General features: G+C 39.0%; 2 protein-coding genes across 2 annotated transcripts in view; one reads left to right on the top strand and one right to left on the bottom strand.

Annotated features, from left to right (window-relative positions):
• LOC107721391 (serine/threonine-protein kinase TAO1-B-like) overlaps window positions 1-12,296 on the top strand; it is a 42,979-nt gene extending 30,683 nt beyond the window's left edge. The window contains exons 6-20 of the mRNA XM_016529390.1: window positions 225-321; window positions 789-902; window positions 981-1,072; window positions 1,163-1,256; window positions 3,491-3,572; window positions 3,695-3,862; window positions 4,298-4,498; window positions 4,645-4,779; window positions 5,040-5,282; window positions 5,338-5,445; window positions 8,325-8,528; window positions 9,305-9,544; window positions 9,631-9,843; window positions 10,094-10,276; window positions 11,826-12,296. Of these exons, the coding sequence (XP_016384876.1) occupies window positions 225-321; window positions 789-902; window positions 981-1,072; window positions 1,163-1,256; window positions 3,491-3,572; window positions 3,695-3,862; window positions 4,298-4,498; window positions 4,645-4,779; window positions 5,040-5,282; window positions 5,338-5,445; window positions 8,325-8,528; window positions 9,305-9,544; window positions 9,631-9,843; window positions 10,094-10,276; window positions 11,826-12,296 (2,645 nt within the window). The remainder of the gene's footprint in view (window positions 1-224; window positions 322-788; window positions 903-980; window positions 1,073-1,162; window positions 1,257-3,490; window positions 3,573-3,694; window positions 3,863-4,297; window positions 4,499-4,644; window positions 4,780-5,039; window positions 5,283-5,337; window positions 5,446-8,324; window positions 8,529-9,304; window positions 9,545-9,630; window positions 9,844-10,093; window positions 10,277-11,825) is intronic.
• A 1,677-nt stretch (window positions 12,297-13,973) lies between these two features.
• Window positions 13,974-16,954, bottom strand: part of LOC107721414 (protein ABHD15-like) — a 7,255-nt gene continuing 4,274 nt past the window's right edge. Inside the window, exon 2 of the mRNA XM_016529417.1 lies at window positions 13,974-15,814. Coding sequence (XP_016384903.1) covers window positions 15,157-15,814 — 658 coding nt within the window. The 3' untranslated portion in view covers window positions 13,974-15,156. The remainder of the gene's footprint in view (window positions 15,815-16,954) is intronic.

Here is a 16,954-nt window from a genome sequence, read left to right as displayed (position 1 = left end):
CTCATCTATCACACCTGATTCAACTCACCAGCTCATTAGTGGAGACTGCAAGACCTGAAGTGGGTGTGTCAGATATAGGGAGACATACAAAATGTGCAGTGCTGGGGGTACTTCATGGAAAGGTTTGAGAACCACTGCTTTAGATGAAAGTGTCTGTCAAATGCATTAATGTAACTATTTGATTATCAGTTTGAAGAACATTCACCTTTGTAATTTTTGCTTAGTTCACAAGAAGCCCCTTCAGGAAATTGAGATTGCAGCAATTACCCATGGTGCTTTGCAGGGCCTTGCATACCTTCATTCCCATAACATGATTCACAGGTTTGTGGGTTTTTTGATGATCTTACACAGTGAGCACTTGTTCATTAAATGGTGTTAGGAATCAAGAACCAGTTCCACTGGAGCCAAATGATTTTCATGACACTGGTTCTGCTAACTGTTTTTGAAAGTTTGCATTCTTGTGACAGAACACCTTGCATACTCTGACAAGGTTTCCTGCACCTTTATTCATTTGCGGCACAGTGTAGTGTCAAAGGAAGTTGTTTTAGCTTTAGTTGTAAGGTTGCAAAAATTAAATGGATTAAATGCAGGAGACAACAAACATACACGCCACTATATTCAAATTCACCAACATACGGCTCTTAAGAGCCAATTCGTTTGAATGAATTCAAAAAGTCTTATAGTTACAAAGTCACACAGATATTTAACAATTCTTCAGACACTGCCTGTGGAATCGAGGAAAACTACCTCTAATTTTAACTGTTGTGTATGCCATTTTCTTCACTCAGGGATATCAAAGCTGGGAACATCCTGCTGACCGAGCCTGGACAAGTCAAACTGGCAGATTTTGGTTCTGCCTCCATCGCCTCTCCAGCCAACTCTTTTGTGGGGACACCATATTGGTGAGCACACTGGTTATCTCTGAGTAATAATGATTCCATTCACACAGCCTGGTTACTAACATGGCCACCTCCTCTCAGGATGGCCCCTGAAGTAATTTTAGCCATGGACGAGGGACAGTATGATGGAAAGATTGACATCTGGTCTCTTGGGATCACCTGCATAGAACTAGGTGACAGAAGTTCTGCTCATTTTAAAATGAATTGTGCATTTTTTACGTTATGAAAGTCAGTCTTACTTTTGCTTCTCCCTTTTGCTGTAGCGGAAAGGAAACCTCCTCTGTTTAACATGAATGCGATGAGTGCCTTATACCACATAGCGCAGAATGAGAGCCCTATGCTGCAATCAAGTGAATGGTGAGTCCACTAATATATACACAAAAATAGCAGTTTGCGTTACGGCTAGGTAGTAAATCAAAAATTGGGGTGATTATTTTTTTGTGTGTATTTTCTTTTCTTATTTTTCATGTGAATAGCAAGTATACAAGAATTAAGAAAACTGTTTTAATAAAGTTTCTGATTCAAAGGGGTAGTTTACCCAAAAATGAAAATTCTGTCATTAATTACTCACCCTCATGCCGTTCCAAACCCGTAAGACCTTCGTTTATCTTTACAGCCTGGTTACTAACATGGCCACCTCCTCTCAGGATGGCCCCTGAAGTAATTTTAGCCATGGACGAGGGACAGTATGATGGAAAGATTGACATCTGGTCTCTTGGGATCACCTGCATAGAACTAGGTGACAGAAGTTCTGCTCATTTTAAAATGAATTGTGCATTTTTTACGTTATGAAAGTCAGTCTTACTTTTGCTTCTCCCTTTTGCTGTAGCGGAAAGGAAACCTCCTCTGTTTAACATGAATGCGATGAGTGCCTTATACCACATAGCGCAGAATGAGAGCCCTATGCTGCAATCAAGTGAATGGTGAGTCCACTAATATATACACAAAAATAGCAGTTTGCGTTACGGCTAGGTAGTAAATCAAAAATTGGGGTGATTATTTTTTTGTGTGTATTTTCTTTTCTTATTTTTCATGTGAATAGCAAGTATACAAGAATTAAGAAAACTGTTTTAATAAAGTTTCTGATTCAAAGGGGTAGTTTACCCAAAAATGAAAATTCTGTCATTAATTACTCACCCTCATGCCGTTCCAAACCCGTAAGACCTTCGTTTATCTTTGGAACACAAATTAAGATATTTTTGATTAAATCCGAGAGCTCTCAGTCCCTCAGACCCAGCAGCGCTATGCACATGAGTTTACATGAACCGGAAGCCAGCGCATGCGTTGTGATACTCTCTCCATAATGGCGGCTTGCGCTGCAGACAGGATGAGGAGGAGAAGAATTGTTGAATAAAGTCGTTATTTTTGTTTTCTTTGTACACAAAAAGTATTCTCGTAGCTTCGTAAAATTATGGTTGAACCGCTGATGTCACATGGACTATTTTACCGATGTCCTTGCTACGTTTCTGGACCTGGGAACATTGCAGTTGTGTTGCTGTCTACAGAGGGTCAGAGAGCTCTCGGATTTAATCAAAAATATCTTAATGTGTGTTCCGAAGATGAACGAAGGTCTTGCGGGTTTGGAACAACATGAGGGTGAGTAATTAACGACAGAATTTTAAATTTTGGGTGAACTAACCCTTTAATTACTCACCCTCATGTCGTTCCAAAACCGTAAGACCTTCGTTCATCTTCAGAACACAAATTAAGGTGATGAATTTTGATGAAATCCGAGAGCTTTCTGACCCTGCGTAGACAGCAACGGAACTACCACGTTTAAAGGCTTCCATGTATGACTGTTGGCGCAAGCTACATTAAAGTGATTATAACGTTTTGAATATGGATATTTTTATTACAAAAACGCATCGATTCACTACAGGAGGCCTTTGTTCACCCCCCGGAGCCGTGTGAGAGACTTTTTTTTTTTATGGATGGGCGCTTTTTATTTAACTTCTTTTGGACTGATGCATGCAACACCCGCTGAGTGCCATGAAACAGCTTGAAAGATCAAAGACAATTTAATAATCTGTGGGTAATTTTCATTTTTGGGTGAACTAACCCTTTAAGGCACAGAAAGGTAGTAAAGACATTGTTAAAATAGTCCATGTGACATCAGTGGTTCAACCTTAATTTTATGAAGCTACAATAATACTTTTCGTGTGCAAAGATAACCAAAAGAATGACTATTCAAAAATGTCTTCTCTTCCATGACAGTCTTCGACATGCATTTACGACAGTACCATGACATGGTACTGACATGGAATTTATTCATTTATTTATTTTGCTAAATGAATTAAAAAGTCATGGAGATTGGTAGGAAGCTATATTTTCTTCAAACTTTGAAGTGTTGCTAATACAACACATTGTGTGCTTCCTAGACATTTTAATTTAGAGAACATATTTACGTATTACGTTCCTTTAATTTATTGCTTAAATTTTCTTTACTTGATCTGAAAAATTCTTATTTTTAAGACAATTATTTTAGAATAAATGCATGAAGATGTATATTAATTATGAAAAACATTGAGCGGTTTCTGCATTAATGAGCAGGCATTAGTTGATTTACATGCTGTGTCATTTTCTTTCCTCAGGACGGATTATTTTAGAAATTTTGTTGACTCTTGCCTTCAGAAAATCCCCCAAGACAGACCACACTCTGAGGATCTGTTGCAGGTGTTTACTTTGCACTGAATTATCAACACGTTTAAATAACCTTTTTGTTTGTTAGTCATAATAATAATCCACCTGAATATTTACAACTGCCTTATATTCTACACTTTTTACTTAAACTATAGCATGCCTTCGTCCTGCGAGAGAGGCCAGAATCTGTTCTGATAGACTTAATTTTGCGGACAAAAGATGCGGTCCGAGAGCTGGACAACCTGCAGTACCGCAAAATGAAGAAGATTCTCTTTCAGGAGGCGCACAATGGGCCGACCACTGAGACCCAGGAGGGAGATGAGGTCAGATCTCAAGTCTTACCTAGTTCTTGTTTTAATATAGGCTAATATATAAAGTGGGGTCCGAAATTGGAGTCAAAAACACTGCGTTCAAAATGTCAAATTTAAAATTGGACATTTTTGGAAAAATGTTTGTTCTTGCTTCCTTATGAAGCACAAGATACTCTTTGGGACATTCTCAAATCTTGGTGGATAATATGACCATCAGGTTTTTCACAAACGTCTGAAGTTTATGCAGCTCAAGTGCTGCTGTCAAACAAAAAAACAAATGCTGTGAAATTTATGTATGTATTTCCACAAATCAATTTGAGTGATTTTTAATATTTATTGTTATGATGATTATATAATTTGTAATAAACTCAGTCTTTTGGATCCCACTTCATTTCACTATGATTATCGTTGGTCTCTGAACTGCTGTTTTTGTGTATGTGTGTTTAGGAGCCAGAGCACGGTCCTGGTCGCACGGGCACAGTGAGCAGTGTGGGCAGTAATCAGTCCATTCCCAGCATGTCGATCAGCGCAAGCTCTCAGAGCAGCTCAGTGAACAGCATTCCCGACGCAGCTGATGACAAGAGTGACCTTGACCTGGAGAAAGACCATACTGTTATGTCTAATAGTTCGGTCATACACCTGAAGCCTGTACGTTCACACACCTCTTGATAAAACATCTCCGAAATCTTCATGCCTTCCTGCATAACCCAAATCAGAGATTCTTTATACTAAGTAACTGTGAACATTGAACTTCATGATACCCAATATATTTTTCCTGCTTTTGTGTCCATCAGGAAGAGGAGGTTTACCCTGAGGATCCTGAAACACGTCCTTGTCCCTCAGAAGCCCTGGCAGCACCCGCACAGCGCCCGCAACGCAAACACCATCGCAACCGCGAGCACTTTGCCACCATCCGCACAGCCTCTCTGGTGAGCCAGTCACAGTGGACCTGTAGTGAAATGCTTTTCAACCATACAGACGCGTCAAAACTACATTACTCATTTATAATAAATGAACCATGGCATTGGTTGCTTTCAGTGTAGACACGGTGTAAACTGAATGGCATCACAAGAATTTTTTGTGCATTCTTAGAAATGTTCAAATTTCACAAGACGTCTCTTGATTATTTTTATTTCCTCTTCTTCACTTTCCCTCCATTTCCTTGTGTTCCTCCTCTTCCTTCTTTCAGGTGACACGCCAGATGCAGGAACATGAGCAGGACTCTGAGCTGAGGGAGCAGATGTCCGGTTACAAGCGCATGAGACGGCAGCACCAGAAGCACCTTATGGCCCTGGAGAACAAACTGAAAGCGGAGATGGATGAACACAGGCTGAGACTGGACAAAGAGCTGGAGGCCCAGAGGAACAGCTTTGCTGCTGAGATGGAGAAACTTGTGAAGAAAAACCAAGCATCCATAGAAAAAGATGTAAGTGTGCGCAAGACATGTCACACGATCTGTTTAGACCCCAAGTACAATCATTTGTTAGGTGGCACAAAGCCAACAGCACATTCAAGCACAGCAAAAGAAAGAGCTTAGTAGCTTCCTGGAGTCACAGAAAAGAGAATACAAGCTAAGAAAGGAACAACTGAAAGAGGTAAACACACATATTCAAGCATGGCTTTTTACCCATATATGAATTTGCCAGTTGTGTTTTTCATCTTGGCATAATTCCACCTAAACTGACCTTTGAGATCTATGAGATTATTTTAGCTTGAACAGTGTAATGTAATGAAGACAAATGAAAAATACAACTAAAATATCATGTGTATCTATTGTTCAGCCATTTGACAGTTACACAGTTATACAAATGGACAATATGCATTCCAGAGAACGAGAGAAAACATTGTTACTGAGTTGATTCAAAATGTAAAATACAGTAAAAATGTTTAGTAAAAATCATCTTGTTAAAAACAGTGATACTCAGTTTTTTACTGAATTAATTAAAAAGAATGTTTATTAATTTAAAGCCTCCATGCAGCCACAAATTTAATTCGGCTTTGATAATCAAAATTACGTATTTAAACATTTTTCCCATGAAAAAAAAAATCTGCATTATTCAAATTCTGAAAGAATTATAGCCTAGAAAGTGTACAACCAGCACTCCCCTTATGATCACTAAAAAGTTTATCGCTCATCTTAGTTTATCGCAATCTAACAACGTTTGTTTATAATCAGTGAAGCTTTCTTCAATGCACAGTGAAACCCTTATTTACGTTGTGCCTTCTCTTTGTTATAATGAGTTCCAAAACATGTAGAACTCAGTACTGAAACAAAAACTTTGGCATTTTGAGCAGTGAGTGGATTCTGACTGACTTAAACACCTCTGATTGGCCACTGCATTTAAGAAATCAACAGACAGCTGGAGGCCCAGAGGAACAGCTTTGCTGCTGAGATGGAGAAACTTGTGAAGAAAAACCAAGCATCCATAGAAAAAGATGTAAGTGTGCGCAAGACATGTCACACGATCTGTTTAGACCCCAAGTACAATCATTTGTTAGGTGGCACAAAGATGCGTAAAGTAAAGTGGAAGTTCATCTGAAAAATGCTTATGAATTGGAAATTCCCCTCTTCCTTTATGCCATGGCCCTCAATTCCAGTGAAGACAAATCTTGATATTACGTCATAAAATGACATTGTAGAGAATGATGTGCTTTCTACTTTGTGACAACAAGGGGGGGGATTCTATGTGCTTCATCATGACAAAAGCACTGTGCACAAAGCTATTTTTCAACTTTCTGTCAACTCAGGCTTTGATCCTGAGTTTATGGAGCATGTGCACATGAAAGTATGACATCAGTAATGAACAGCCAATCACACACCTTGAAACTGTGATTCACTTCTCGCGAGTGAGTCAGTGTGATTCACTGCCAGAGATTAAAAGATTGAAAAATATTAAGAATTTAAACACATTTATACAGCAAGATGAAAAGAGCTGTCCATGAAAGAGGACAACTTAAAGAAAACATCTCGCCATATCAGTGCAAGTGAAAATTTATATAGTTAAAACTGTGTAAATATATAGGTATACAGAGACTCGAAAATATAAGCTCATAAGAAGTCATGTTTAAAGTTTTAAACATTCTGAAGCTTATTTATATTGAATATCTTTATGTATTTATATTAATATAAAAGTTTAATAGTAATTATTAAACTAATATGGCTTGTGTAATGGATTAAGTGTGTAATAATTATATAAATTACATAAAATAATTATAATAAATAATCATCATTAAAACCCAGACGATTTTATCTTTAAAAATGTTTAACTATGTAGTGCCCTTAATTTTGGAGCAAGAGAAACTGGGGGAGTTACTTTGTGTCACAGATGCGTCACTTTTCTCAAAGCTGATTGGTCAAATTTCGATTTGAGATCTCTAAACAAGAACAAAGCCAAACCACTTTCAAGGTGCCTAAGAACCAGAGTAAGCGCAAACTAAACTGAAACTTACTTGGCTAGCCAGCTAAACCGGCTTCTTGGTAAAGGGCCCCAGATATAAAAAAAGCCCCTTCTCACAAGTTGACGGAATTAGTTATGTTTGTGTTGTTTGTGACGGTAGGAAATGGGCGGTTTACAGTTATGTTTTTGAGACCATCTTTGGTACACTGCAGTTTTAAAGGTGACATATCATGAAAATCTGACTTTTCCAGGTTTTAAGTGCTATAATCAGGTCCCTGGTGCATCTACCAACCAAGGAAACGTGAAAAAGATTAACCCAGTAACCCAGTCTGATAAAACGAGCGTGTCTGATTTCGCTCCCTTGGTGACGTGGCAAATGTGTGTTTTTAACGTAAACTTGTGTGTGAATGAGAACTTAGTTTAGTACTCGCATGTTGTCTGGTGGCCGCTTTCTGTCCGTGTGCTTCGGATTTGTGCACAGAAAACCATATATATCAGAAGTTTAAACAAATATGGTTCAAAGCGCATGATTTCAGCGCGATAAACATGATAATCAGAACCAAAACAGATGTTTTTAGCAGGTACAAGCTGTAATGGTGCAGCTATATTCTAGAAAAGGGGGCGGGTAGCAGCAGCTTATTTGCATTTAAAGAGACAGGCGCGAAAAAAAGGGTGTTTCTGCTTCCACTCAAAATAGGCATTTTCAAAATGATATAATAAATGATCTGTGGAGTATTTTGAGTTGAAACGTCACAGACACATTCTGGGGACACCAGAGACTTATATTACATATTGTAAAAAGTGGCATAATATGTCTCCTTTAAGGAGAAAATCCTCAGCAATGGTGTTGACTGATGAATTTGCACATGGTTTGTCTTTAACCAGAGAGACGTGCAAGCAATTTCAAAAACACCACAGGGGGTCTTTAAAAATGTTTTCATATATAACAAATATATATATATATATATATATATATACAATATGTAGCTACATTTAGCCTTTTATTACTTTTTAAACCAAGAAAAATGTCTGTATTTCCCTTTACAACCCATTGATGTTTCCCATGCTGCTTGTAGGAACTAAATGAGAACCAGTCCACCCCTAAGAAAGAGAAGCAGGAGTGGCTTTCGAAGCAGAAGGAGAACTTTCAGCACTACCAAGCAGAGGAGGAAGCTAACCTGCTCCGTCGGCAGCGGCAGTACCTGGAGCTGGAATGTCGTCGCTTTAAACGGCGAATCCTCATTGCAAAACACAATGTAGAGCAAGACCTTGTACGCGAGGTAACTTCACTTTTCCTCAAAGACATAACTAATGACTAGGGTTGTAATAGTATGCAAACATGACGGTTCGGTACGTACCTCAGTTTTGATGTCACGGTTCGGTATGGTTTCAGTACAGCAGGGGGGGAAAATTGCTTTAATTTATTTTTATCAAACAGTTGTTTACAGAACATTTCTGCTCTTTCTTTAAATAAATTTAATAAAAATGGATAAAAATCTACCTCAGCTTATGCTCTGATCTATAGGCAGCCCTTTTACTATAAGGTTACAATTAACAACTGAGCCCAAACTTAAATTCAATTAATATTTATTTTTAAATATAATAATCAACATTCAACTTAAAAAAATGTACGCAATCATGTAAATTGCACATAATGCAGTTTTTAAATTAACTTTAAAAATTAAAATTTCTACTTGTCGTTGAAATATATTCATTTACACAGTGGCTGTCATAACTTGTTTCATAACAGATTTATTTAAACTTACATTAAATCACTAACATGTAAAGTAAACTATAATGAGTATATAGTCTTAATATTTCGCGAAATGCTCCTCTCTAGACTTCATTTCTCTAGCGAACTAACGAGCTGTTGTCACTGATGACTTGCCTGAGGTAAATGAAATGCTACGTGACATTTTGTTTACAAGCTTTTTTTATTGACGTCTTTCCATGGTTAAAACACTGATTGAGCGATTACATGAGGCATGAGATGTTCATTCATGTTTATTTTTATTTTCAAAGAAAACATATAATGACAGAGGTTTTCTTGATCCAGGAGCTAAATAAGCGCCAAACGCAGAAAGATCTGGAACATGCCATGCTGCTCCGCCATCATGAGTCCATGCAAGAGCTGGAGGTGAGACAGCTGGGCACCATCCAAAAGATGCGTACTGAGCTGATTCGCTTGCAGCATCAGACTGAACTCACCAACCAGCTAGAGTACAACAAACGCAGAGAGCGAGAGCTACGCCGCAAACACGTCATGGAGGTCCGGCAACAGCCCAAGAGCCTTAAGGTGTCTAGCCTATGCTTGATTTTGTAACGTACACTAGCTAGTACATACTAGTTGTGTAGAGTCAGTAAGTCTTTTCTCCTCTTTAGTCTAAAGAGCTGCAGATCAAGAAACAGTTCCAGGACACGTGTAAAATCCAGACACGGCAGTATAAGGCCCTGCGCAACCACCTCCTGGAGACCACACCCAAGTCTGAACACAAGGTTGTGCTGAAGAGACTGAAGGAGGAGCAGACCCGGAAATTAGCCATCCTTGCTGAGCAGTACGACCATTCCATCAATGACATGCTCTCCACACAAGCTGTGAGTGACCTGCCATGTTCGGTGTAGGCATATGTATATCTCTTCCTATAAGCCATCGAAGAGTTTGAACCAGTCACAAAGTTCTGAAGGAGTTGATACAGTTACTTCACAGTATTCAGTTGTAGGATAAGTAATGTATGAGGTGAAAAACTGTTCTCCTAATTTAAATGTGGAAAATGTGGCATTCACCTTCTTGTGTTTTTAACACAGTAATTCTAAATGTAACTATGACTCCCATCTTGCCCCTCAGCTGCGATTGGATGAGGCACAGGAGGCCGAATGTCAGGTGCTAAAGATGCAGCTGCAGCAGGAGCTGGAGTTGCTAAATGCTTATCAGAGCAAGATCAAGATGCAGACGGATGCACAGCACGATCGTGAGAGGAAAGAGCTGGAGCAGAGGGTTTCGCTGAGGAGGGCTCTTCTTGAGCAGAAGGTATGTTATCTGAAACAAACCACAGCAGCCCACTACTAGAAACCACGGGAGGAGGCATATTGTTTTAAAGAGTTTCAGAGTTTTTGACATTCCAGAATAAGAATTAAAGGTATAGCTCATACAAATATGAAAGTTCTGTCATTTATGCTCCATTTATCTAGATTTTGAACGTATTTTCAATGAAATATGAACTTTTGTAGCATCTTCAAATTATGGAAGGATGTTTAGCCTAATTTCACATCCAAAAAAGACTTTATTAACCATTATGTTGACCCTCCAAATTTTTAGCCATTATGTTGACCCTCCAAATGTTGACATCCAAAAAAGACATAGCCATTATGTTGACCCTCCAAATTTTTAGCCATTATGTTGACCCTCCAAATGTTGACATCCAAAAAAGACATAGCCATTATGTTGACCCTCCAAATTTTTAGCCATTATGTTGACCCTCCAAATGTTGACATCCAAAAAAGACATAGCCATTATGTTGACCCTCCAATTTTGAATTTGGATGCAATATTGGAAAAATTTGGAGATTCCTCAAAAATGTCTACTTTTGTGTTCCACAAAAATGTGCATGCAGATTCAGAATGATGCAAGAGTGAACGAATTACCAGTTTAAGTTTGTCAAGTATTTTGACTAAAGGCTGGAATACACCACACAACTTTCCAAACCTGAACACTACGCATCATACATTGCCGACTTTGTAAATGGTTAGAGAGAAAAACTGGCCATCATACACTAAACAAGTGATCACACACTACCAGACTTTCAAGTAGTCCTGATTCACAATCTCATGCAGAACTGCCTTGTTGCTAGGTGACAAATAAAAATAATGTTGTAAAATCAGCTCAAAATGTTGATCTTCTCCAACTAGATGGAATCATAGTCTGAAGAAAAAGATCAGAGTCTGTGCCCATTATACACTATGCAATTTTCTGTGAAATCTGTCAACTCTGACTGTCCAATATCTGTAGACTAGTGTTGTGGAAAATGTCTGTTTCACTCAAGTCACAGAATTCCAATGTCAAAGATCAAACTTTATTGCAGCAGTTAACAAAGCCGAGATGCCTGCAGAACATCTGACAATAACAGTCGCAGCTTCCACTATTATACAGTTTATAACCAATGATTCATCTTTAAACTCTTGCTACAATCCTGTTTTCTTTCTAAGGGTGAAGCACGTACTACCAACATATGTTACATTGTATCAATGGCTGGTGCGGTGTGTTTAGCTTGCACCATAAACTGGATAGCAAATATCACACAGTGTTAGAGAGGCCCAGTGAAGCCTAAATGAAGCCTAAAGTTTCCTGGTTTTATTCATGTAGTTCCCAGGATATTCTTCAATCATATCTTATATATCTAATAAAAATATACCATACTAGCTCTGACTTTCATCAACTAGCATTGACTCTTCCATACCTCAAATCTTGGCAAAAATCTGGTTGTGTGGTTTATTCTAGCCTTAACCAAAACTACAGTATCTTTGAAAAGGTAATGTCTTCAACGGGAATGTTACTTGATTCTATTTTGGTTTTTGGTTAGATTGAAGAGGAGATGGTTACCCTGCAAAATGAGCGTTCAGAGCGAATCCGCAGTCTATTAGAGAAGCAGGCCCGGGAGATTGAGGCGTTTGACTCTGAAAGCATGCGTCTGGGCTTCAGCAACATGGTGCTCTCTACCCTGGCCTCATCCGACGGCCACAGCCACAGCTTTCCGGGGGCCCAGAGTAGTTGGGGCTCTCAGCACGGTGCAGGCTCTCAGGGGTCACACTGGGGAGGGCACCATAGTGGCAGCCAGCACGGCCACCATCACCACCCAAGCCACAGTGACTCTATCCAGCAGCCTTGGGGTCACGGCCTGCCTTCAGGGGGGCCACCTCCCTGGGGGCACCACATGTCTGGGGGCAGTCAGCGCTCGAGCGGGGGAAGTGGTGGGCTACGGAACAGTCCCCAGGCGGTACGGCGGGCCACCTTTTGTGCCAGAACAAATTTTAACTATGAAAAGATACTGTGAAATTCCAAGATTTTGTTAGAAATATTTTAATTATTGAATTATCGTGAATTTTTTTTTTTTTTTATGTTTCCATTGCCATCCTTTCACAGGTCCAAATAACCAAAAACTGTGTGGAGAGCAGGATGCCATTTTGCTTTTAAAACTTTGAAAACATAGCCTAAAATTCTGATAGTAAGTGTATGAACAGATGTGTTCGATTGCTATAGGCTAAAGGGACATAAGTTATAAGGTAGGCAAGCGATATATGACTATATTAATGTGGAGGTGTCTTGAACTGAATATGTAGAATGACACTTAAAAACAGGTTTTGCTGTGAATGTACGTGAGTGTTAAAGCATGTTGGCATGGTAAAACTTCACTCCTGAATAACAGTATGGCAGAAGCCGTTGAAGTATATTAATGTTCATTTTAGTCTTTTGATTTAGTGATGCCAAAGTTAACAATCGCAACTATGCAAAAGGATAATAGCCTGCCACATTCATGTCTTCTTTCACTAAGCTTAACATCACAGAAAAGCACTTTACCATCCTTTTCTACTCTTAGTTGCTCACTACAATCACATACAAGCAGATGTCCTGGTCCTTGGGTGCCCCCTCCTCCCCTTTTTCAGGCTGGGTTTGACAAGAGCGTGTTGTGTGGATTTTAGGGGTGGGGAGGTCTGGGTTGGGTAGGCTTGAGACCGCTGAATGTTTTTGCTGGGCGGGTGGGTGCCGCTGCTGTCGTCCCTGCAATGCCTTTGTTTCTTCCATGCCCACCCCAGAGCTCCAGCGACTGCCGCCCACCCTCCAACTGAACACTTATCAAAGCATGTAGAAAAAAGTGATTAAAAATGCAATGAAAAAAGGTCAGATAGCATATTAAACATTATGGTGGAAGGGTATACAGCCAGGAGACAGCTTTAAGTGAGATGTATTGGAAAACGTGTGTATATTGTATATTTAGAAATTTAAATAAATGAATAAATGGAAATCAATATAAAGACCCAAGTTAAAACTAGACTAAAATGTATTTGCTTGAATGTGAAGATGAAAAAAAAAAAACTTGGTTTCTAATATTGATTATTTAAAAAGAGAAAAACTTATATATATACACAAAGCAAAGCATATTCTCAGAGGTGTCAAGCAAAGCCAAAAAATATATATATATATATTTCCCCTGAAATTACACTTATACAGAGGATGTCACTTTCCATAGTCCTCTCTGCTCCTTGCTTTCAAAGGTATGAATTACCATATTAGTGCCAGTACTCATGTTCTGTTATCTGTGAACCAGCAGTGAACTTAAATTTTCTAAAAGATAAAAGGCATAGGTTTTATTTTGTTTCATTCAAAAAAAGAAAGAAAAGAGAAACGTCTTTATAACTGCCATCATGCCTATTTCAGAATGGCTTCAAAAACATTTTTCCAGGAAAATAAATTCCAGTTTGTAATATCAGTGCTATCTATAATAACTATCAACTATGAACACTATTTTGGCACACTTCTGGTATATGCATGGGATTGCAGATTTCATGAAGTTGCCTATCTCAGTCTGACTAACTAAAACCAACTGAGCCAATGCAGGAGATGGTCCAGGGGGCGTGGTTGGATCCAGATCCAACTCCTCCCACCTTACATATACCTAAACCTACCCATCTCCACCCCCTGATCCCTAAACCCACCCATCTCCACCCCTAAACCTACCAATCTCCACCCCCTTGATGTGGATTCAACCACGCCCCCTGGATCTTGTGTTCTGCAGTGATGAGCTACTGCAATGCAGAGCCAATCCTAAAGATTTGGGCCAAATGTAACAAATTAACATGAGATTATTGACCTGGGTAAATAACATATAACATGCCAATCATTTAATCACATTCAGTACTCTAATGGAATTACTGGACCAGAGGAACAGCCATACACTCAAAATGTGAGTTTACACTCGCAAACAGGTTCATGCAGTATTTTCCAAAGGTGAGAGGTGTGCCCTGTTATAAGAGAGCAGATTTCTTTAGCTCATAGCATCCTTGTTTTAATGACCCTTTTAACAAGTGTGAAAACAACAGGATGAATAATAATCAAAGAAGGTGGTACATCTCTGTACAGTGTGTTTACCAGTATTTCATCCTTTTTCTTTTGATGGTCGTTGTCTCGTTTTCCTGCTTCAAAATTACAATAGCAATCCAAATATAACCTGTATTAAAATATATAGATTGTGAAAAACTGAATGTTGGAGAGATTACAAAAATTGTTAAGGCTATTCATAACAAAACTCTTACAAGTGAATTAAAATATACAAAAATTATGAAAACCTAAGGGGACAAATGTAATGTTTTGTTTGTAATTACTCATTTTGTTGGCAGAGGGCTACTGGACAAACAAATCAACTGTAATAAAGTAATTTTAGTAAATGTTGGTTTTGTCATTTGTATGCTTTAATACATTTGTCTGCTGTTAAATTCTAGGTGTAGTAAGTGTAAACTTTCCTGAACATCCTTTTCATGAGGATTGTTTTATTGATTCCTTTTGAACATGGTGCTTTTGAATTCAGACAATGGTTCCAACATTTTGTTGCACATAGAGAGTTAGACCAACTTGTTCCAACTTAATTTTTACAAAAAATTGGTTAAATATAGCATCTAATGCTATAGGCCAAGCTGTCGACATAATTAAGCCACTTGCCAGTCAGTAGATGTCCCTTTTGTCTATCAACATGGTCTTTCCATTTTGTTCCCTTTATCTTCCATGGTGTCCTCCTTACTCATTTCTGCAAAACTGTGGTTTCCTAACTAAGGGCACCTCATATTTCTTAAACATGTACTGGTAGGAAGTTTAACACTGCCAATCTGCTATGACCTTATGGTACCACCTGCTTCTCTCTCTCAGCGTGTGTAGGATCTATTCCAAGTAAAATCCTCCTGTTCCTCTTCAAATGTGAATTTGTCAGAGGGAGTTGAGATTTGCCGTCTTCGGATGGGTCTTTCTTTCCGGAGCAAGGTTGCTTTTCTTCTGGACAGCACAGCACTGGCGCTATGCCTCAGACTCTGGCTGCCACATTGCGCAATAACATCTTTGAAGCATTTCTTCTCCTCTACCCTGAAGAAATCGGCAACTACCCTAAAGTATTCCAGCACCACAGAATGACTCCAGGAAGTAGTACCTCCATGACCATCCTCAAGCATAAAGCTGCAGTGTCCTCCCTGTTGCGTCACAGCCAGCAGGAAGTAAGGGCTATTATGAAAAAGTCCCTCAGGTACAGTGGAGAGAGGTGGAAGAAGAGGGTCATCTTGGCTACACAAACAGAGCACTGGCACTGCCACTTCGTCTGCATCTCGTAAAGGTTCATTCCTCTCCCAGTAACTTGGCCAGTCAGGCTTCACTGATAATCTTGAATTGTCCTTTCCAACATTGTCCACTGAGTCTGATATTCTTTGCTCTGACTGCTTAGGAGCACAGAACATGAGCTCTTCCATATCTCGCAAGGAGTTGCAATGTAGAATTTTTGCTACATCCATCACAGAGCTCAAAGCAGTGGCGTACCTGTGGAAAGGGTCAAATGTATAAATTCAAAGAGCTTGTAATCCTAGTTGCTTTTTTCAGGTGGTAGTTTTGCACTGTGGCATCTTGTGATGCCCTAACTTGGAATGCAGTTCTTGTATTATCCCATTCACAAGATTCAGTTGACCCAAAAATGAAAATCTAGTTATCATTTACTCACCCTCATGTCATTTCCAAGCCACAGACGTTCTTTTGTGAAACAATATAATGCTGCCTATACAATATACACTATACAACTCAATGTAGCCTGTGTAATATCTCTTGGCCATCAGGGACACATTAGCCGCGTTTCCACTGTTGGGCCAAAAGCGGGCAGTCGCGTTTCCACTGTCACTTCCGGGGCTTGATTGTGCCTCGTCGGTGCTTCCTCGGGGGCCAACGGCCCGGGTTTTTTGGCCCGACGAAAACCTTGGGCCAAAGCGGGCCAGCTGGGGCTAGAGAAGTGGTTATGAACAAAGGCGAAGTTTCTCCGAGTCTGGAGAGCGTCAGCGCCGCGGATCATTTCTTAATGTTAACAGCTATAACACCAACATTAAAGACTTTTAAAATAATTTTAGTTCAAAACTCACTTTCAGACAGCAGCTAGTGTTTGAAATAACTTGATCCGATGTGGATTATGATCACTATACAAGGCAGAAATAGTTATAAGCGATGCAAAAGACTATGCACGCTAGCCATTAACGTTACCATAGTAAACATGGTAAATACGACCGCTTGAAGAAATCAGACATCAGCTTCTTATTCTCTATTACAATCGTGTATTTATTTAGTAACATATTTTATCTGTCATAAGTCTCGTCTCAAGAGTTTAGCTCCGCGTATGTCATAAAAATATAATAATGGTTTTTATTCGGGAGCTTTTATAAAAATATAGAAATTATCATTCTTTCTAAATGTGATGTATATACTGTGACTACAAATAAACAGAAACAGACTCGACTGAATAAGTAGGTAGGCTATGTTCATACCGCTTTATTTCTGAGTGTTCTAATTTTCAATCTTGATAATTAATTATGATCAATGTATCACTTATTATTGTAAAACATCGATGCTTTTGGATTTAAATCTTTAATTAACAAAGCAAACAAACGGCCGCTTTTATCATGTTCGTTTTGTGATCGC

Source organism: Sinocyclocheilus rhinocerous, unplaced genomic scaffold (genome assembly GCF_001515625.1).
Source record: "Sinocyclocheilus rhinocerous isolate Xijiao unplaced genomic scaffold, SAMN03320098_v1.1 scaffold33, whole genome shotgun sequence".
In the NCBI taxonomy this organism is placed as follows: Eukaryota; Metazoa; Chordata; class Actinopteri; order Cypriniformes; family Cyprinidae; genus Sinocyclocheilus; species Sinocyclocheilus rhinocerous.
The sequence above is the reverse complement of the archived record's forward strand: the minus strand, read 5'-3'. Positions and strand labels throughout refer to the sequence as shown.